This window comes from Electrona antarctica, assembly GCF_951216825.1.
Source record: "Electrona antarctica genome assembly, chromosome: 19".
NCBI classification, from domain to species: domain Eukaryota; kingdom Metazoa; phylum Chordata; class Actinopteri; order Myctophiformes; family Myctophidae; genus Electrona; species Electrona antarctica.
This window is the reverse complement of record NC_136800.1, coordinates 8,822,734-8,845,195: the sequence shown is the minus strand read 5'-3', so window position 1 is coordinate 8,845,195 and position 22,462 is coordinate 8,822,734. Positions and strand designations below refer to the sequence as shown.

Below are 22,462 nucleotides of genomic sequence, written 5' to 3'. Positions count from 1 at the left end.
ATTTATGTAATGGTGATGTAAAACAAACGGTGCAAACACAAACGCCATTAACTATAAAGAGACAATATGACGTAATGAGGCACATTATGACGTACATTTTCCCTTCATTGTCAATGGCTTTAAAAACGCCATTGTCCCTAACACAAACATTAAATCCCATTAACAATAAAGAGAATTTAATTAGTTTAGTTTGTTTTACATCATCATTACACCTAATTATAGCAACTTGAGTTAGACTTTAATATATTAGTTCGATTAATAGAGGTTACACGTAAAACATACCTGTATGTAATAAGTTTGAGTCGTTTGAGTCGTTGTATACAGAATTCCCTCCTCGATGTTGTAAGATGATAAGAGCGCCCCTCACTTCACACGGGTGTGATTTTTATATTATATTTCTGAGCAAACTGAAGAGGAAGACAATTATTTTCTTGATTATATTTATTCAGTATATAGATTCACACAAATACAACTTTTCCAAGTGACTGATTGTGTAAGATGCAGCAATGGTTGTTGTAGAATTAGCAGTGCTACAAAGATGAAGAGACATAAAGAACAAAATAAAAATACAGCTGCATATTACATTACAATACTTTCAATATACACAATATCACTTCAGTTTAACCAATTAGACCCTCTGTTTCACAAACAGTGGGTCAACTCAGGAACCATGGACATGTTTTATGTTATATATATTTATTTTTATGCCAATACCTCTGTACTTTAATTCAACTAAAATGTTGTATTTCTACTTGAGTAGGTACACTTCTTCTGTCACTGGTCAGTTGTCATGAATCTTCACCACAAGGTTGGATTGGGCGGTGTCGGTCATCGTGGCCTCCACCCTGAAGCCGTGCTTCGTCATTGTAAGCGACTGATCGTGGCGATCCGGGGACTTTGTGTCGTCGAGCATAATGCTCATTTCGTTGTAGAACTCCTTGTTGCAGTCCCGATGATACGGGTAGAGAAACATCGAGAAGCAGTTGTCGTTGACGTTGAAGTCGTATGGCACAGAGAAAATGAGGATGAACTGCTCGGCGGCGGCGTCCTTCAGGGTGGCGTCCTTCAGGTCGTAGGTCAGCACGGCCGAGGCCTTGTGGGGAGTCTTGGTGAACAGCAGGGTGGTCTCCATGGCAACGCCCACACTTGACGGCAGAGGTTTCTCGTTATCGCCACTGTCGATGTATATTCTTCATTCATGAGGAAAAATCATATATAATACTGTATGTTAATAACTTGAAATGTACATAGAAGGTAAACACACACGCAGCATGTTAACAAATGAAAATACATGCTTCATAGAAGGAACACACACACACACACACACACACACACTGCATGTTAACAAATGAAAATACATCCTTCATAGAAGGAAAAAAATATGAATGTGTGTGCGTGTGTATAGCTGCAGCTATTTTCAAAAGTGTGAATGAGTATTTTTACTGTTGGTTAATGAGCTCATATTTAGCAGTAATGTTCTGCAACTGGATCAGACACTGGCGTTTATTCGGCAGCAGTTTGTCCACAGCTTCGGCGATGTCATTGATGGTACCGGCCTCGCGCAGAGGTATGGCGGCGCCTATTCCAAGATCTTCTAGTGCCATGATCGGAAAGTCAGGAAACCTGTGGCACAGAAGAGCAATTTGTTACAGCTGGGCTCGTAGGCCATAACAAAAAGGAGGTTTACATTTAGCCCTCGATCCCCAACAGCTCTGGTTGAGCTGAGCTACGGATGCTGCTGCTCTGTAAAATCACTGTGGGTACTTTCACAACTACTGTACAGTGCCCCACTGTTTATAAACCAAAACGCAGTTTGGGCTGCATGCTCATTCTAGGATATACTGTAATAATTTACGGTAAGAAAAGGGTTAATCTGGAATTCTCCTTTAAGCAGTGGTGGAAAGTAACTATATACAAGTACTAATGACTTACATTATATACATGTGTAAACTTATGCAATTAGTACTTTTGGTACTTTTTTAATTTCTTTATTTAACATTTAACCAGTGAAACACATTGAGACAAAGTCTCTTATTCAAGTGTGAACTGGCCAAGAGGCAGAAGTAAAACTACATGTCTTTTCCAAACAAACTACCAAACAAACAATAGGAACATAAACTACAAAACAAAGAACGATAGGAACATAAACTACAAAACAAACAATAGGATCATAAACTACAAAACAAACAATAGGACATCATGATACACAACAAGTACCTAAAGCATGTCCAAAGTGATACAATGTTAGCAATGCAAACAAAGATAATAATCCTACATTAAATAGAAATACACAAAATGTTTGATAATACATTTGTACTTTTACTCCAGGAAATCTTGAATACTGAACTACAAGGTTCAAGGTTGTGCTTCATTGTTACATCTTATGTACAAGTACATAAGAGTAAAACTTCATTTTGTTTGACTTCCTTCAGACAATGCAGCAGCAAATATAACATCAAACAGTAGACACAGCAAACAAAAGGATAGAATATAGAGTGCAAAAAAGAGCAGACAAAGAGTAGAGAAGGAGTATCAAATGTACATGTGCATGTTTTACTTGTAGTAGCAAAGTTAGGTGAACTTTAAATAAACTAAAGCTTCTTTTACCTGGAATGAAGATATGTCGTCTGAATGAAGATGTGTGTCGTCTGGATTCACTTCAACAGCTTCTGGTTATTTGACACAAATGAGCAGAAGTATATATAGCAGCATTTCTTATAGGCCCCTCCCTCCCTCCTCCCTCCTGTCACTCTGAAAATATATTAGTTATGTCGACATCAAAATATTGAGTCATTGTTCAGGGGAATCGCTTTTTATTTGTTTTTGTATTTATTGACAGGCAATGATTCAGCAATATAAATGATATCCTCTATCAACTGATCCCCCCCAGGCATGCCAGTTCTGTGGGGTCCCTGCACCCTGCACACTATAAATTATATGCTGCAGAGCCCATGCTCTTAATGCTATTTTAATTGCTACATGATGATTCAAGTGTCTTTATTAGGAAAAAGACCCCTTGAGATGTACCATCTCGTTTTCGAGGGGCTCCCAACACAGATACATGTAAACAATAAAACAAAACAAATTACATGGACAGGACAAAACACTATAGTCTATAGGCCTACATTACAAACCTTGAAAACCTTACAGCCTCATTACGGCATTGAATCCAGTCATATAACACATTATGAAAATACTACGTCCTATACAGTGAGTGCAAAAAATAAAATAATAATAGTAATACGAAATAAAATAATGAAATACATGGGGCCATTTGTGTTACGAACTTACAATGAAAATGGGGTGGTTACTACATCCGATATACCGACGTGTCACTGAGTGTCCACCGCCAACCTGGGGTTGGGGGGTGGGGGGTGGGGGGGGGGTCGGCGTGCCAAACGGGAAGGGAAGCTGGGGCAAGCGAGTGGGCGTCTCCGGTTAAGGAAATAAATGAAAAAAATTCAGTGAACGGGGAAAATCTCAATTAATTCAAGGCTTCATGGGGTTTGGAATTGATTAAAATAAGTAATTTTGTCTTTCAGAGTTCAGACAATGCAGCAGCATCGACAATAACAAACGCAACTAGAAAAAGTGCCCTTCTGGGCACAGGTCTCCACCAGGTGACCTGTGTGTGTGTGTGTGTGTGTGTGTGCGTGTGCGTGTCGCGGCTTGGCCTGTTGTAGCGCCACCATGAGGCTGATTTGAAGTGGCATTTCTTCCAAAGCCTAGTGGGAATATGCATGCACAGTTTCACCACAATCGGACGCTGTGTTGAGTAGTTGTGGCGATTTGTACAAAACGGGTACAAAGCGGGCTACTCCTGAAAAGTTTAGAAGCCAATCGTAGCCAATGAGGGTGGATTATGAGAAATCAAACAAACCCGTCTTGATCACATGACTATGGAGAGCATGTGTACCGATTTGCGTGAAATTTGGATAAAATCTGAAGGAGTAATATTAGAAAATGTGTTTGACATTCGGCCTCCTGGTGGCGCTATAAAGAGCAGATGTGAAAAATTCCAGGAAAAGGTTTTTCCTTGGCCTCTAGGGAGTTGGCATACAAAGTTATCCACAGAGCCGTGCAGTTAGAGGTAAAAACACTTTTCAGCCAGTTATAGCGCCACCATGAGGCTGAGTTGAAAATGTTCATGTGGCATTTCTTCCTCTGCCTAGTGGGAATGTGCGTGCACAATTTCACGGAAATCACACAATGTGTTCATGATTTGCAGCATTTTGTTTAAAACTGAGCACTCCTGCGAACTTTGGAAGCCAATCTTAGCCAATCAGGATGGAGTCCGAGAAATCTGAAAGACCCGTTTCGTTGAATGGCTCTAGAGCATGGGTTTTCAACAGGTGGTCCGTGGACGACTGGTGGTCCGTGAAGGTGTTGCATGTGGTCCCTGACCATGCATTTAGTAATGTAGGAAAGTGAAGATTTATTGCATTGACCACAAGTTAAGAAACAATGCAGTAAATGATCTGGTGACAAACGATGACGCGTCGATGTTGTCAGTTACTGGGAAGTCGGATGTCAAGAACTTCCACAGAAAGGTGAGTTAGGATCTCAAGGGAAACCGTACCGGTTTGCCTGGTTGAGTCACCATTATAAGGAAATGTGCCCATAATCAATCGCAAGTGTCTGCTTACTCATAGAGTAAGTTACAATGAACAGCAACATGAGTTTAATATGGAAGGTTAATTTCTTTCTCCCACACCATGCCCATATCCCCCCTCCCAACACAACAGGTGGTCCCCAGGTTAATTCTCAGTCAGGGTAGTGGTCCCCAGGTTAATTCTCAGTCAGGGTAGTGGTCCCCAGGTTGATTCTCAGTCAGGGTGGTGGTCCCCAGGTTGATTCTCAGTCAGGGTGGTGGTCCCTGGTTCATAATCAGTTGAAAACCCTTGCTCTAGAGAGACTGTGTACCAATTTGCGTGATGTTTGGACAAAATCTGTAGGTGTACTGTCCAAAAACTTGTTTTGCACAAAGCGGCCTCCTGGTGGCGCTATAACAGGCCGTTCTGGATATTTTGGGGCAGAGGTTCATCGTTGGCATCCAGGGAGTGTGTGTGCAAAATTTGGCATCGACCGGGTTAACGGTGCCGGAGATTAGCTGGTCACAGACGGACGGATGGACGGACGGACACACGGACACACGGACGGACGGACGGACGGAGTGCAAAACATACTCTCTCCCCATGCCTTCGGCCTGGTGGAAACAACAAAAAAGATAGAATCAAGCAAAAAAGTGCAAACAAAGAATAAAAGAGCATCATCATTATTTACATGTGCATATAGTCTTGGTATATTGCAGTGGACCCCCATTTGAAAAGATATGCCAGAGACCCAGAGAAGATTTTTACACCTCTAGCAGTGATTCTCAACCATTTTAAATTCAAGGACCCTCAGTTTGATACGGACCCCCATTTAATGGCATTTCTATCTTTGGGACCCCCAATTTATATTGTAAAATCAATGTTAATTTAACTCTGAGAGTGTACTAATGGAACGAAATGGACCCGTCCCTAAGGACCACGAGGGATCTCTGGACCCCACTTTGGGAACCACTGGTATATTGTCTACACCAACAGGAACTTCACAGTATGGCTATATTCTACACCATACCGTACATAAGCGTCCCTGATCTGGATGGGAGAGTGTTCTCTATCTCTAGGCCTCCTGTAGTCGAAGATTAGCCCTTTTGTTTTGTCAACGTCGTTGAGAGCCAGGTTAGGTTCTCCACTTCTCTGCAGTTTCCTTGTTCGTGATCAAGCCTTCATCTGCAAACTTGACCACTTGGTTTGAGCTTAACAAAGCCACGCAGCCATGGGTGTACTACAGGGAGTAGAGAAGGGGGCTCAAAACGCATCCCTGAGGGGCTCCTGTGTTGAGGGTCAGGGGAGCAGAAGTCATTGTTAGTAAGTAAAACAATTTATTTGTACTTTATTTGAGTAATTCCCCTTTTTTGCAAAACATACTGTACTGTACATTAACTACTTCAACCCTATATAAATTTCGACCAGGTGAAAATAGCCGATCTACAATCACTGCATAATGAGTAATTTCTACTTTTGGTACTTTAAGTACATTTTGCGTACCAATGTGTGTAGTTTTAAGAGGATTATGATACTGAACGCTGGGCTGTAGTCTAACAGTATTCTTTTGTGCACTGCACTGTTCCATGGAAGTGTGTCAATGTTAACATACTGCCAAGTCTGAGGTTGATACACTTCCACGGAACAAGGGTAAGATTACCAGCTTGCCTGGCTGGGGGGGGGGGGGGGGGGGGGTCGGCGTGCCAAACGGGAAGGGGCGAGGCTGGGGCAAGCGAGTGGGCGTCTCCGGTTAAGGAAATAAATAAAAAAGATGCAGTGAACGGGGGAAAATCTCAATTAATTCAAGGCTTCATGGGGTTTGGAATTGATTAAAATAAGTAATTTTGTCTTTCAGAGTTCAGACAATGCAGCAGCATCGATAATAACAAAAGCAACTAGAAAAAGTGCCCTTCTGGGCACAGGTCTCCACCAGGTGACCTGTGTGTGTGTGTGTGTGTGTGTGTGTGTGTGTGTGTGTGTGTGTGTGTGTGTGTGTGTGTGTGTGTGTGTGTGTGTGTGTGTGTCTGCTTACTCATAGAGTAAGTTACAATGAACAGCAACATGAGTTTAATATGGAAGGTTAATTTCTTTCTCCCACACCATGCCCATATCCCCCCTCCCAACACAACAATGGTCCCCAGGTTAATTCTCAGTCAGGGTAGTGGTCCCCAGGTTAATTCTCAGTCAGGGTAGTGGTCCCCAGGTTGATTCTCAGTCAGGGTGGTGGTCCCCAGGTCTATTCTCAGTCAGGGTGGTGGTCCCTGGTTCATAATCAGTTGAAAACCCTTGCTCTAGAGAGACTGTGTACCAATTTGCGTGATGTTTGGACAAAATCTGTAGGTGTACTGTCCAAAAACTTGTTTTGCACAAAGCGGCCTCCTGGTGGCGCTATAACAGGCCGTTCTGGACATTTTGGGGCAGAGGTTCATCGTTGGCATCCAGGGAGTGTGTGTGCAAAATTTGGCATCGACCGGGTTAACGGTGCCGGAGATTAGCTGGTCACAGACGGACGGATGGACGGACGGACACACGGACACACGGACACACGGACGGACGGACGGACGGAGTGCAAAACATACTCTCTCCCCATGCCTTCGGCCTGGTGGAAACAACAACAACAAAAAAGATAGAATCAAGCAAAAAAGTGCAAACAAAGAATAAAAGAGCATCATCATTATTTACATGTGCATATAGTCTTGGTATATTGCAGTGGACCCCCATTTGAAAAGATATGCCAGAGACCCAGAGAAGATTTTTACACCTCTAGCAGTGATTCTAAACCATTTTAAATTCAAGGACCCTCAGTTTGATACGGACCCCCATTTAATGGCATTTCTATCTTTGGGACCCCCAATTTATATTGTAAAATCAATGTTAATTTAACTCTGAGAGTGTACTAATGGAACGAAATGGACCCGTCCCTAAGGACCACGAGGGATCTCTGGACCCCACTTTGGGAACCACTGGTATATTGTCTACACCAACAGGAACTTCACAGTATGGCTATATTCTACACCATACATTACATTACATTACATTACAGTCATTTAGCAGACGCTTTTATCCAAAGCGACTTACAATAAGTGTATTCAACATAGGTAGGGAACAAAAACTACTAATCACCAGAAGTCTTTAGTGCATTTTCTGCAAAAACAAGCAACCAAGAGTATACCTAGCGCTAAGGTAAAAGTGCAATATATCAGCTACCTATTTCCTTAACCGGATGAGACAAAATAGCTAAATCAAATGAGCATGAGCTAAAACAATTAAGTGTATCGACTAAACAAGATCCAATAAACAATACAACAATAGAAAACAAACGTTCGTACAACTAGTTAACAACAAGTAGGTCAGGCAGAGAGGAAGGGTAGTGTTTCCTGAAGAGGTGGGTTTTCAACCTGCGGCGAAATATGGGCAGTGACTCTGCTGTCCTAACATCAGTGGGGAGTTCATTCCACCACTGTGGGGCCAGAACAGAAAAGAGTCGTGACCGTGTGGATCGGCCAGAAGGACCCTTGAGTGACGAGGCAATCAGTCGCCCCGAGGTGGCAGACCGAAGTGGTCGGGCAGGGGTGTAGGCATCGACCATAGCCCGGAGATAGGAAGGAGCTGTTCCTTTCACTGCCCTATAGGCTAACACCAGGGTTTTGAACTGGATGCGGGCCGCTACGGGGAGCCAGTGTAGAGAACGGAGAAGGATGGTTGTGTGGGAGAACTTGGGGCGGTTGAACACCAGACGAGCCGCAGCTTTCTGAACAAGCTCCAGAGGTCTGATGGCAGATGCCGGAGCACCAGCAAGGAGGGAGTTGCAGTAGTCCAGGCGGGAGATGACGAGAGCCTGGATGAGCACCTGGGCTGCCTTCTCCGTGAGGAAGGGGCGAATCCTCCTGATGTTGTAGAGGAGGAATCTGCAGGACCTTGTCACTGATGCGATGTTTGCCGAGAACGTCAGTTGATCGTCCAGGGTCACACCCAGATTTTTCGCAGTCCGAGTTGAGGTCACCACAGCATTATCAATGGTGATGGCCATGTCTCGGTGCGGACAGCCCTTCCCCGGGAGGAACATCAGCTCGGTCTTGTCCAGGTTGAGCTTCAGGTGGTTTGTCGACATCCACGCCGAGATGTCAGCCAGACAAGCAGCAATGCGTGCCTCCACTTGGGTATCAGAGGGGGGGAATGAGAGGATCAGCTGGGTGTCATCGGCATAGCAGTGGTAGGAAAAGCCATGGGAGTGGATGACAGCACCCAGAGATGTAGTGTAGAGAGAGAAAAGAAGAGGACCCAGAACCGAGCCTTGGGGAACCCCAGTTGTGAGCCTGTGTGGTTCTGACACAGACCCTCTCAGCATCACCTGGTAGGAGCGACCCGTCAGGTAGGATGCAAACAGGGAGAGTGCAGAGCCTGAGACACCCATCCCCTCGAGGGTGGAGAGGAGGATCTGATGGTTCACCGTGTCGAACGCTGCAGACAGGTCCAGGAGTATCAGGACGGAGGAGAGAGAGTTCGCTCTAGCGGCATGGAGCGACTCCGTCACTGCCAGCAGGGCAGTCTCTGTCGAGTGACCCACTTTGAAACCAGACTGGTTGGAGTCCAGGAGGTTGTTCTGGTGGAGATAGGAGGACAGTTGTTTAAAGACAGCACGTTCGAGAGTTTTAGATAGGAAGGATAGAAGGGAAACCGGTCTGTAGTTCTTGATCTCAGAGGGGTCAAGTGTCGGTTTCTTCAGGAGGGGGGTGACTCTGGCAGTCTTGAAAGTAGAGGGAAAGTAGCCAGATGTCAGAGAGGTGTTAATAAGGTGGGTTAAGAAGGGAAGAAGTTCAGGTGCAATAGACTGCAACAGAGTGGTTGGGACCGGGTCCAGAGAGCATGAGGTGGGGCGACTAGAGGTAACAAGGAGAAGGACCTCGTTAGGGGAGAGGGGAGAGAAGTGGGATAGAGAGGGGATGGGGGGGTGAAGAGGAGTAGATGAAGGTAGAGAGGGGGGGGTGGCAGGCAGACGGGTGTGGGCAGTGCGCAGGGCACCAGCCGGGGGAGGAGGGAAGGAGGATCGGATATCGTTCACCTTCTTGTCAAAGAAGTTGGCGAAATCGTCAGGGAGGAGGGACGAGGAGGGAGGAGGGGGTGGTGGTTGTAGGAGAGAGGAGAAAGTTTCAAAGAGTTTTTTAGGGTTGGAAGCAGAAGCCTGAATTTTAGTGCAGAAAAAAGCAGCTTTAGCAGCTGATAGAGAGGAGGAAAAAGTAGAAATGAGAGATTGGAAGGTGAGAAGGTCCTCCGGGAGGTTGCCCTTTCTCCATTTGCGCTCAGCCGCTCTCAGGCTCCGTCTCTCAGTCCGCACTGAGTCCGACAACCAGGGGGCAGGTGGAGTTTGGCGTGCAGGCCTGGTGGTGAGGGGACAGAGATGGTCGAGAGAAGAGGATAGAGTAGAGAAAAGAAGATCTGTGGCGGTATCAGGGGATAGAAGAGCAAAGGATTCAGGGGCAGGGAGAGCAGAGAGAACAGAAGAGGAAAGATCAGTGGAGGAAAGTGAGCGAAGATTGTGACGTGAGGAAATCATGTGGGTAGGGAGGGGCTGTGAGGGGGGAGAGGAGAGAGAGAGAGAGTAGGACATGAAGTAGTGATCAGAGAGTTTCTTACCCTTTTCACTGGAAAGAGGAGTGACAGACAGGTTAGCAATAGAGCAGCCTCTGGTGAAGATCAGGTCCAGTTGGTTGCCCGCCTCATGGGTAGGAGGAGATGGGGAAAGAACTAGGTCAAAGGCGGCGAGAAACGAAAGTAGTGGGTCTAGCTGCTTCTCAGTCGGGAGGTTGAAGTCACCCAGAAGGATGAATCCAGAGCCATCGACAGGGAAGTGGGAGACTAGATGGTCCAGCTCCTCCAGGAAGCCACCAGCAGGGCCCGGTGGGCGATAAACAGCTGCAATGGTGAGCTTGACTGGATGAGAAACAGTGACCACATGAAATTCAAATGAGGTAGGAGAGAATAGTGACAGTGAAACAGGGGAGTATTTCCATTTTCTGGAAATGAGCAGACCAACCCCATACCATACCGTACATAAGCGTCCCTGATCTGGATGGGAGAGTGTTCTCTATCTCTAGGCCTCCTGTAGTCGAAGATTAGCCCTTTTGTTTTGTCAACGTCGTTGAGAGCCAGGTTAGGTTCTCCACTTCTCTGCAGTTTCGTTGTTCGTGATCAAGCCTTCATCTGCAAACTTGACCACTTGGTTTGAGCTTAACAAAGCCACGCAGCCATGGGTGTACTACAGGGAGTAGAGAAGGGGGCTCAAAACGCATCCCTGAGGGGCTCCTGTGTTGAGGGTCAGGGGAGCAGAAGTCATTGTTAGTAAGTAAAACAATTTATTTGTACTTTACTTGAGTAATTCCCCTTTTTTGCAAAACATACTGTACTGTACATTAACTACTTCAACCCTATATACATTTCGACCAGGTGAAAATAGCCGATCTACAATCACTGCATAATGAGTCATTTCTACTTTTGGTACTTTAAGTACATTTTGATACCAATTCGTACCAATGTGTGTAGTTTTAAGAGGATTATGATATTGAACGCTGGGCTATATAGGCCGTGTTGGGACCCCAGAAAAAGTGCCTAGAAAATGAATTTTGTTCCCGCGTCATGGGCACTACTCATTCAATGCATTTTTTCATAGATAATACCCTTCTGAACTTTAAAAATTTCACAACCTACTGTGTAATGATAGGTAGAAAAGAAAAGCAGCACACCTTGGCCCAAAATGGCTGATGGTCTATCAAAATGTTACCACGCCCCCCTAAATCACATCACCATTGTGAACTCGGACATGTTGAGTACACCAAAGTTTTAGAAATATTGAGTATGGGTCCCCAGCATGTAGAAACTGCCGGATGCTAGCTTGCATATGTTGAGCAATTTTCACAATTAGCATAATTAACTTACCATAATCACCTATATGAACAATATTTCAATAGTCCCGGGCCTTACGGATATTTCCATGCCAATCAATATTAAAGGGACCACATTTGCCCCGGATGTAGCCCAGGGCATGCTCTAATGATTAAGCTAGGGCGCCTGAGGATGGACTCATCATATGTCACCAGGTCATTCAGTTCACGGTTTCTCAACTAGTGGAAAGAACATTTAAAACAAATCAACAAATCCTACATTACTAAATGCATGGTCGGGGACCACATGCAATACCTCCACGGACCACCAGTGGTCCACGGACCACCTGTTGAAAACCCATGGTCTACTAGATGGACGTGTGTATGCACGTACAGAGATTTTGTGCATTAATTATTTAATACTCCTATCTGTATCAATAGGAATGTGTATATTAGAGTGTTCTAGATAGATGTAATCATACATCAGAGCATTTCAATGTGTGTCTAATGCTTAAAAATATAAAATAGACACCACGTTTGTCAAATGTCAAAAGTTCACTCGTTTTCACATAGCCATATGGTTCCAGACACACCCAATCATAATGATAAGCATTCCAACGTGTTTGTAATGGTCCAAAAACATGACAGACACAAAGTTTGCACGTGTAGCTCATCTGGTTCAAATGTTACAGCCAAAACAGTTTTAGTTAGCAGCCATATTGGATTTGGCCGCGATGGCGACCCCAAAGGTCAGATGCTGTGACACTTTGTGATCCTTGAATAAATGTTTCATACCATATGTTGTAATAATTCTGACCTTTATTGCATTTGTCTTTAGTCGTGTCCATTTTTTGCATTATTCAATTTAGGGGGGCGTGGTAACAATTTGATAGATTTGTAGCCTTTGTGGGCCGAGGTGCTCTGCTTTTCTTTTCTACCTTTCATTACACAGTAGGTTGTGACAATTTTTATGTATGAAATATAAGCTTTTGGCTAAATTTACTATGTGTATGCTTCATGTGCTGGGTGCCAATCACTTAAGTTGAAGCATTTTCTTAACCAAATGTGCTACATTTCATGAACTAGATTCACATATGAGTAAACTAAGGCACCAGTACTTGTTTTAGATGTTAGGTATATGTATTTGACATTTGAGAAAGATTTTGTGTTGTCAAAATCAATAACAGATTTTACAAGCAAAAACAGCAGCACGAGATTTTCGTTTTTTGGTTATATATATTTCTGGCTTGTGACAAAATACTGCAGGATATTATGAGTAGAACTTTTAACCCAAAGTCCAGAAGGGTATTATCTATGAAAAAATGCATTGAATGTGTTGTGCCCATGACGCGGGAACGAAACTGAACGAAAAGGGACCTCACAATATGGCCTAGTAGTCTAACAGCATTCTTTTGTGCACTGCACTGTTCCATGGAAGTGTGTCAAACTGTCAATGTTAACATACTGCCAAGTCTGAGGTTGATACACTTCCACGGAACAAGGGTAAGATTACCAGCTTGCCTGGCTGAGTCATCATTGTCTCCACCAGGCCGAAGGCATGGGGAGAGAGTATGTTTTGCACTCCGTCCGTGTGTGTGTGTGTGTGTGTGTGTGTGTGTGTGTGCGCGAGCGAGCGTGCGTGCGTGCGTGTGTCTGTTACCAGCTATTCTCCGGCACCGTTAACTGTCGATGCCAAATTTTGCACACACTCTCTGGATGCCAACGATGAACCTCTGGCCCAATTTTTCCAAAACGGCCTGTTATAGCACCACCAGGAGGCCGACTTTTGTAAAACACATTTTTGATATTACTCCTCCAGATTCTGTCCAAAAATACCGCAAATCCTCCTGTCCTGAGTCTGCAGTTCCGCCTGCAGCCCCGCCTCCTCCACCTGCAGTTCCGCCTGCAGCTCCGCCTCCGCCGCCTGCAGCTCCACCTCCTCCGCCTGCAGCTCTGCCTGCAGCTCCGCCTCCTCCTGCAGTTCCGCCTACATCCCCGCCTGCTGTGTCTGCAGTTCCGCCTGCAGCTCCGCCTCCTTCTCCTGCAGCCCCGCCTCCTGTGTCTGCAGTTCCGCCTGCAGCTCCGTCTCCTCCTCCTGCAGCTCTGCCTGCAGCTCCGTCTCCTCCACCTGCAGCTCCGCCTGCAGCTCTGCCTGCAGCACCTCCGGTGTTGCCTTCCGAGACTGCGGTACCTCCGGCGTCGCTTCAGCCTGCAGCATCCCCGGCGTCGCCTTCCGAGCCTGCAGCACCCCTGTCTTCGCCTCAGCCTACAGCACCCCTGGCATCGCCTCAGCCTGCAGCACCCCTGGCTTCGCCTCAGCCTGCAGCACCCCTGGCTTCGCCTCAGCCTGCAGCACCCCTGGCTTCGCCTCAGCCTGCAGCACCCCTGGCTTCGCCTCAGCCTGCAGCACCCCTGGCGTCGCCTCAGCCTGCAGGACGCCTGGCGTCGCCTCAGCCTGCAGCATTCCTAGTGTCGCCTCAGTCTGCAGCCCCCTCGGCGTCGCCCCAGTCTGCAGCCTCCTCAGCGTCACCCCAGTCTGCAGCGTCACCCCAGTCTGCAGCATCCATGGTGTCACCTCTGCCTGTAGCGTCTCTTCAGTCTGCAGCATCCCTGGCGTCGCCTTCGTCTGCAGCATCCCCAGCGCCGCTTCTACGGCCCTCCGCCAACGTCCGGGCCGTCCCCCAGACGACGTCTCTGATGCTTCGCCCCAACATCCGGGCCGCCCACCAGTCGATGCTACCTCATCCCAGCATCCTGGCCGTCCCCCAGATGACACCTCTGCTGCCACCTCCCAGCCTCCCGGACGTCCCCCTGAAGTCACCAGCCTTGCCTCTGGCCATCGTCCTGGCCGCCCACCTGAAGATCCCCTCTGCTCTGGTCCTTTGCCTCAACACTTCTACAATCAGCCTGCCCCTATATAACTGGACTCATTGCAAACTCATTGCAGAATGGGTCTGGTCCACAAGATTCGATACACCACCAAGATACCCATGTACCTTCATACTTCCTTAATGTTAACGAAGTCCACACCCACAACACCAGAGGGAGTGCAACGAACCATGTACAACCCAGATTCGGCACAAACAAGGGACTAAATTCTTTTCGCTCCTATGCCACCAAAATGTGGAACGCCCTACCAACTGTCATTAAGACATGCGAATCCCTTGACTCTTTCAAAACCGCTCTCAAAGGGCACCTACGGACGGCTGCAATTCGAAAAACTGGCCCCTGTAAAATCGGAATCCCTCAAACACGAACGCAAGGACAACACAAGAGACGGTCGCGGCCACACAGCCAACTCAAGGTATGGCCACTGAGCCGACTTGGGGACCCAACGCAGCTCCTCCAAGGAAAACAAACAAATTAACGGAGCTGAACGTGAATCCCCCCCACCCCTTTTTTTCCCCTCACTGTATATTTCTTTTCCCTTTTTACCTCCTTTATGATGAATTCCTGTTCTGTCTATAGAAGTGTCTATTTGTACGTCTCTAAATGTTTTGATGATTTGAACATGGTGGACCCTATTGGAAACAAGTGTAATGCTTAATTGGGTCGTCCACTCACAGTTAACAGCCTTTGTATTGAGTTTGTGCTTGAAATGTACTGTAATTCTGCAAACTGTTAATAAATTCTTCAATCAATCAAACCTTCTTTGTCAGTTCATAGTTTGATGTCGTCGGTGCATGTTCCTGTTTTCCAGTTTGACTACTTTGTCATTTTCTGTTTGGATTCCTGCGGTCTGCCTAAGTGTGAGATTTATTCCGGTTTCCTGCATTCCACTCAAGTGTGAGTTTATGTCCTGTTTCCTGAGTTCTACTTCGTTGTAAGATTTCCTCATTTCCTTATTAAATACTTTGAAATCGACACTTGTTTCTCGTGACTCAGTTACTGGGAACTCTGAGGTTGGGTAAGTGTACCAGCTTGTCTGGCTGAGTCATCATGTTTGAAATGTGCCCATATAATCATATCATCATGTGTCTGCTCAGGGCTCGAAATTAACTTTTTTTTTTTACTTGTAGCACTGGTGCTACCAATTTCAAAATTAAGGAGCACCCACCAAAATCTAAGGAGCACCAATATGTAATCGATTTTTTTTACAAAGTTTACAAATAACATAAAATGACGAAAGTAGTTAAAAATGCATACCAGAAATTAAAATTTGCCATCCAGCAAAAAAAAGCCACCACACGACAGTGTGATTTGAGTCTGGCTTATTAGCCAGGCTAGTAGTGCACAGCATGTTCATTAATATCTATTTGTCAATAAAATATACTGCAATTACAAAAAAATAAAAAGTAGTGTCCAGTGTCTTTCTGTCCCTCATCCATCCATCTCTTCAAAGAGACTGAGGCATCAAACATCTCCAGATGAGGACCCTCTACACTGATTCCGATCAATCAGATCACCTGTTTTCCTTTTTTTTCCCTTTTTGTGATTTTCACCTTCATAGCCTATCCACGTTTTCCCCGCCAACGTACTGGGGCTCCTTGTGTGTGGTTTGCTTCCTTCAGGCCGTGTTGCCATGTCTGCTTATTATAAGCGCAACCTTTACAATTTACAATTTAGGCATTTAGCAGACGCTCTTAATCCAGAGCGATTTACATTAAGCAACCTTTGACTTGTTTTTTCTGTAAAGTCACTTGCAAATAAATTATTGGTAGTTGCTGGTTGATGTTTTTTTGGGCTTGATTATAAAGTGTATAGTAGTTGCTTATTTGGGCTTGCTTCCACATTTCTTCACATCAAGGAAACCCAGATGAATACTATGTAATTGTCCAGCAGACATCCATCTGAACATATTTTGTGCCTTTTTTTATTAAAATATTTAAAAAATATTTCGATTAATTCTCAATGTGTTTTTAAATAACGGATGTACAACCTCACAATGTGTCGCTGTGAGCTTGTAGATCAGCTATTTTCATTTGTGCTTGTTTTCATAGACCTGGCCACTTGTTTCTCTTGCAAAACTGGCAACACAGCAAGAGGAAGAGGAACTTATGCACACACAAACGCAAAGACTTATGGGCTATATGAAAAATGTGGATAGAGCGTCGCAGTCCCGCCCCCTTTCAGAACGACGAGTGGCCCGGAAGAGAATTTCCCATTCATTTTTCCCATAGACATTTCAAAAAGTATTTATTTAAAGACCTTTAAGCCTCAGACAAAGTTCTAGACCCACAGGAACGCACCCAGGGTGCTGGCCCGATTCCGGTGAGCCGCCCCGCGTCCGAAACGGTTGAGAAATGACAGAGGTTACCGTGTGGGGGTCCCTCTACTGTACCGTGTGGGGGTCCCTCTACTGTACCCTCTACTGTACTGTCACTGTACTGTACTGGCCCACCCGAAATCACCATATATACAGTTAATATGTGCGTGTGTGTTTGTGTGTGTGTTAGGTTGCGCAAGGTGGTGAAAAACAACCATGCTGTTTTCGTGCTCAGACGCACCCACACATTTGATGTCGACATAACTAATATATTTTCAGAGTGAAAGGAGGGAGGGAGGGGCCTATGAGAAATACTGCTATATATGCTTCTGCTCATTTGTGTCAAATAACCAGAAGCTGTTGAAGAAGTGAATCCAGACGACACACATCTTCATTCAGACGGCATATCTTCATTCCAGGTAAAAGAAGCTTTAGTTTATTTAATGTTTTGTTTTGTAACTGTCATTCTTGGTCTGTTTATGCAATATACCAGTGAAAGTTTAGTAAAAGTATCAATACTGGGTTAACCCTTTTCTTACCTTATTCTGATTGTTATGTTATTATATCCAATAATGAGTGGTGCACATGAAATATTAAATGACAGCATATAACAGCTCCAACAGTGCACACTGGGTCTTAGGTTAAATCGCTTATTTTGATCACTAAAAAAGAGAAAAGTTGGAAAAAAATTGTTTTGTCCCAAAGGGAGCCTAAAGACCCAGAGCTCATGCTCTCAGCAAATTGCTCTTCTGTGCCACAGGTTTCCTGACCTTCCGATCATGGGACTAGAAGATCTTGGAATAGGCTCTACCATACACATCGGCAAGGCCGGTACCATCGATGACATCGCCAAAGCTGTGGACAAACAGCTGCCGAACCAACGCCAATGTCTGATCCAGTTCCAGAACAATACTGCTAGACATCACCTCGTTAACCCCGAGAAGTAACTATTTATTTTCATACAGTGATGGTAGAAGTACACAAAAAATGTTCACCTAAGTAAAAGTATAAATATCACAATGTTAGAAGTACTCGTTACAAAAGTCATAGTGTACTCAAGATCGGCATTAACATGTACTTTAAAGTACCAAAAGTAAAAGTAGGCTACTCATTATGCTTTGGAATTTGGATCCTGCCAATACTCCTATACTGGTAACTTCAAATTAAGGTTTTGAATCTTTGAAAATATTTTTGCAAGAGTGAAAACACGTTTTGAATCTCTGAATTTGTTTTAGCAAGACTGAAAAAAAGTTTAGAATCTCTGCAATCACATTTTACAGTGTTTGACCAACACATGTTCAGAGTTTCAAAAATGTATACAGTTTCAGAATATACATTTTGGCACTGCATGGTCTCCATAACAATGAGATTTTGTAAAAAACTGTTGTGTTTATGCTATTTGTTTTCCTTCTGGTCCCAGTCAGAGATCATCAAACAAAGACTAGTCACACTGAGAGGAGTGAAAGACACCTATGGAAACAAAGGACATGCATGATGGCATAGGTGTCTGTAGTACTCTCTGAATGAGAGAGATACTCTTAAGAGGTTTAACTTGACTTCAGTTCTATAAGCTGTAGAACTGTATTCACTCTAATTAACCAATACATCATTATTTTGCTATGATTCCATGCTTTCATAGAAATCATATAAAAAAAAACAATGACAGTCATTCTAATAAAAGTATTGTCACATTTTGCCTTTCAATAATTGAAAGGCAACAGACTACACTAGAGTGACATACATTAGGATATTATACTATTTTGATATACAAGAATATATATAAAGATCAGATCGGGAAAGATCGGTATCGGCATGACTGAAAAACCAAATGATTGGAATTGGAACGGGAGCAAAAAAACGTGATCGGGACATCCCTAGTAATAATAGCTAATTATATAATAATTATAATATGAATAACAATGCTGATAATAATAACAACAGTGAACTCAAACTATAGCAATAATACAATAATTAGAACAATTTCATAATGATTATGCCGGTCATGTGGTCAGCTGCATCAAGTGTGTCTTCAATGCTTTCTTGAAAGATAATGAATTTTGTGTAAGATTAATGTGAGATGCAGGTAATGAGTTCCAATATGATATTGATAGATAATTTGAGGAGATTAGTCCATGGGAAAGGACATGTTAGATGACCAAGGCTGGCATTGGTGTAATAATTGTGTCTGTTAGTCTGTACAGGTTTTTAATAAATGATTGCAAAAATAATCTGGTGTTTCATTTAAAAGTATGCTGTAACATCCAAGGACTAGTCTCCTCAAACAGTTTTTTATCTATCATCAATTAGCTATTGTTGTTAATTATTACTACTTAAAATGCTCTAATCTTAAAATCACCCAAAATAGCTGCAACTAAGCTTACAATATGATTAGACTTCAAACTTCCCTGCCTTTGTGTGTGTGTGTGTGTGTGTGTGTGTGTGTGTGTGTGTGTGTGTGTGTGTGTGTCTGTGTGAGACCATGAGTGGCCTAATAGCTGGCATGACAAAGAGCAAAGCCAAACAACTTGCCAAATACTGTTCTGTTTCGGCTGTTAGTTTGTCTGTGTGGAGGAGGAGGTGCCATGTGTATCCTTAAAGGGATAGTTCAGATTTTTTGAACTTAAGTTGTATGAAATACTTGCCATTAATATAGTGGTTGCAACTGTATTAATTGATTGCCCGAGTCCTGTGGTGGGAGTTCTGCTCTGGTTTTGGTCAATATTAAGTAGTTCCGGTCATTTTGTGGGGGGCACTGGGGCCACGCAGTAAAAGTAAATGAATCCACAAAACGAACGTAATTTGTATTGTTGACCTATTTTTAAAATATTAGCGCGACTTTCGTTCAACTTTGACCCCTCTATCACATGGAACTATTTTTTGGGCGTAGTGATATGGACACAAAAAACATAGTTCTGTGTGATAGAGGGGTAAAAAAAGAACGGAAGTTGCACTAATATTTTAGAAATAGGTCAACAATACAAATGACGTTAGTTTTGTGGATTAATTTACTTTTACTGCGTGGCCCCCAGTGCCCCCCACAAAATGACCGGAACTACTTGATATTTCACCAAAACCAGAGCAGAACTCCCACCACGGGACTCGGGCAATCAATTAATACAGTTGCAACCACTATATTAATGGCAAGTATTTCATACAACTTAAGTTCAAAAAATCTGAACTATCCCTTTAAGTGAACATGAACTGTCAACCCCGTTATATTTGTTTCCTTGTAAAAATGTATTGTAATTTGTGGAATCAAATAAAATAACTAAAATGTGTGTGTGTGCGCGCGCGTGTGTTGTGTGTGTTTTCCTCCTATGAAGGATTGTAGTATACAGTGGAAAACCCTACCTACCTACTATGCCAAAAGACGTGGACGTTTCCATGGAAACCACAGTGCTGTTCCTGAAGACGGAGCACAAGACTTCTGCCGAGCTGGTCTATCACCTGGCCGACCCCGCCCAGGGCGGCGATGTCAAGAAATTCTTGCTCATCTTCGGCGTGCCGCACGGCGGAGGGATTCCGCATGACGAGGCGGAGAACTGGTTCTCCCTGCAACTCTCCCAGGCGACGCCTGAGGTCGTCAACTACAAGGCGATGAGCTCCGACGACCAGCGGAGACGCGGCGGTCAATCACTGACGTTGATAAAGGAAGGCTTCAGGGTGGAGGGCACAATGACCGACGCCCCCCAACCAAACATCGTGGTGAAGATCTATGACAACTTGGAGTGACGGAAGAAGTATAGAAATACTACATTTTAGTTGAGTTAAAGTACAAAAGTATTGGCATCAAAATGTACTTGATAAATGCATTTTATATATGTGATGTATTCCCATACTTTTGTTCTTGCCTAATGTAAGTCGCTCTGGATTAAGAGCGTCTGCTAAATGCCTAAATTGTAATTGTATTGTACTTAAAGTTCAAAAAATAAAAGTACTCATTATGCAGAAGGTCCCGTTTCACAAGATTTCAAATGTATACACATGTATTTTAAAAACTCATTTGAAAATAGCCGATCTACAAGCTCTCAAAATGTGAGAGAATATCCGTTTCCATCAGAACCCCAGCACCCCTAATATATAGGGTATAACATTCACCAAAACACGCCGATCTACACAAGACCACAAGGCGTTGATCTGCTATTTTTGGCAAAGAGAAAAACCCACCTTTTATTTCTTCATGCAATTACTGGGGAACAAATATAAATTGTTTGTAATTCATGAAAAACTTATTTTTTTGTGAATGTTTTGTGGAAATGTTTTGAAATCATTAACAAAATGTAGGACACAAAACAAATGTAACCTTAACAATGTGACCCGCTGTTGAGGGTCTATAAGTGGTTAAACCGAAGTGATATTGATGATACATTCCAAAAATGTTGTTCTTCATTTCTCTTCATCTTTGTAAGACTGCTAATTCTCTAATAATCATTGCTGCATGTTCCTCATCAGTCATGTATCGTTGTATAGACCTGCCTGGCCTGTGTGTGTCCCTGTGTTAGGCTGTGAAACAGTGACACTTAGTGGTGAGCAAACGCTATAACGCTGTTTTTGTGCTCTGACACAGCCAGGCAGGGACACAGGGACAGACCCAGGGACACAGGGGCAGAGCCAGAGACACAGGGACAGACCCAGGGACACTGCCACACACAGACAAATTAGTCTATGGGCCAGTGGGGCCGTGGCCCAGGGGCTCTTGGCTCTCAGAGGCCTTCGGGGAAATTGGACCGTGAGGTACTAGGTTTGACTGAAAAGGGCTCCTGGGGCCCTTCATTGGCTGTTGATTTTGTTAAATTTAGGTTAAAAAGATGATAAAAACACGGAAAAACACGAGAATGTCGTGCGCACGCATGCTATGGGGGCCCTGCAAAAACCGTCCCAGGGGCCCTTGTGGGGATTAATCCGTCCCTGGCCACACATAGCTGTGTATAGGAGTGGTTGCACCACTCAAAAATGACAGATGATTATTTACTAAATCAGTACAAATCTATAGTCAGTATATTGAGCAAGATGTTAACAATTATTTCCTGATAAAGTCATAGAAAAACATTTACTCCAACAGTTTGAGGAGCGCTAGCTAGCCCCTCCTATATTCAGCTATATTCAGCTCTTTTTTAATAAATTGTCAGCATTGTGGCTATGAGTGTGCAACTTTCTTCTTTTCTATAATCACAACTAAGACCTGCACCTTTAAAATGGTATATGGCTTGCCTAGTTACAGGTAGGTGACACACACACAGACTGTACACTTGTTTGTTTGTCTAAAAAATGCAACAAAAACATAACGGCTGCCATGGATTGGTAAAAGATTAAGAACAGTTTGTTATCAGCGAGCCAGGTGCAGATTCTGCAGAGTTCAGAGCAGAGGGCCTTTTCAACCTGCAGTTTGTTCCTGTCCGAGAGCAGCAGTGGGGGGGGGGGGGGGGGGGGGAGCAGTGTTCCGTTCACCTCCACCATCTGTAAGTAAGCAAGGACAACACAAGGTAATACATCAAATGCATAGAAATAAAATAGTCATCAAGGATCATAAGTAAAACAAAAACAAAAAAACTCATCAGTCTAAATGCTAGAATATCCAAATATCCTCTATAATCACTAATCAGTTTTCAACATGTAGGCCTATAGCTATTGGTTGCTAAGCTAGGAGCTAAATGGCTCACCGGGGCCCGCGGTGACCAGCCTGCGTCGGGGCCTACTGACATCTCGTTACGCCACTGGTCATGAGGGGGTGATGAAAAGCAGATGGATCTTTAATCTAAAATACATGTTTGCTGCTGCTAGAGCAA

At 44.0% G+C, this 22,462-nt stretch overlaps 1 protein-coding gene across 1 annotated transcript; it reads right to left on the bottom strand.

Moving 5' to 3' along the window:
• Nucleotides 1–521: 521 nt before the first annotated feature.
• Nucleotides 522–20,472, bottom strand: LOC306943375 (uncharacterized protein). The gene is made up of 3 exons (XM_079529661.1): nt 20,032–20,472; nt 1,444–1,623; nt 522–1,190 (listed from the first exon to the last, which is right to left on the bottom strand). Exons 1-3 carry the CDS (start codon nt 20,202–20,204, stop codon nt 782–784), a joined length of 762 nt encoding a protein of 253 aa, XP_079385787.1. The 5' UTR covers nt 20,205–20,472; the 3' UTR covers nt 522–781.
• Between the last annotated feature and the right edge of the window lie 1,990 nt (nt 20,473–22,462).

What these genes read in the sequence shown, in the direction of transcription:
- LOC306943375 (XM_079529661.1), bottom strand. Translation starts at nt 20,204, where the DNA reads ATGCGGAATCCCTCCGCCGTGCGGCACGCCGAAGATGAGCAAGAATTT. An exon ending in CACGTCTTTTGGCATAGTAG is followed by an intron (nt 1,624 to 20,031) that starts GTAGGTAGGGTT and finishes TCTGTGCCACAG; the next exon opens with GTTTCCTGACTTTCCGATCA. An exon ending in TATGAGCTCATTAACCAACA is followed by an intron (nt 1,191 to 1,443) that starts GTAAAAATACTC and finishes TCATGAATGAAG; the next exon opens with AATATACATCGACAGTGGCG.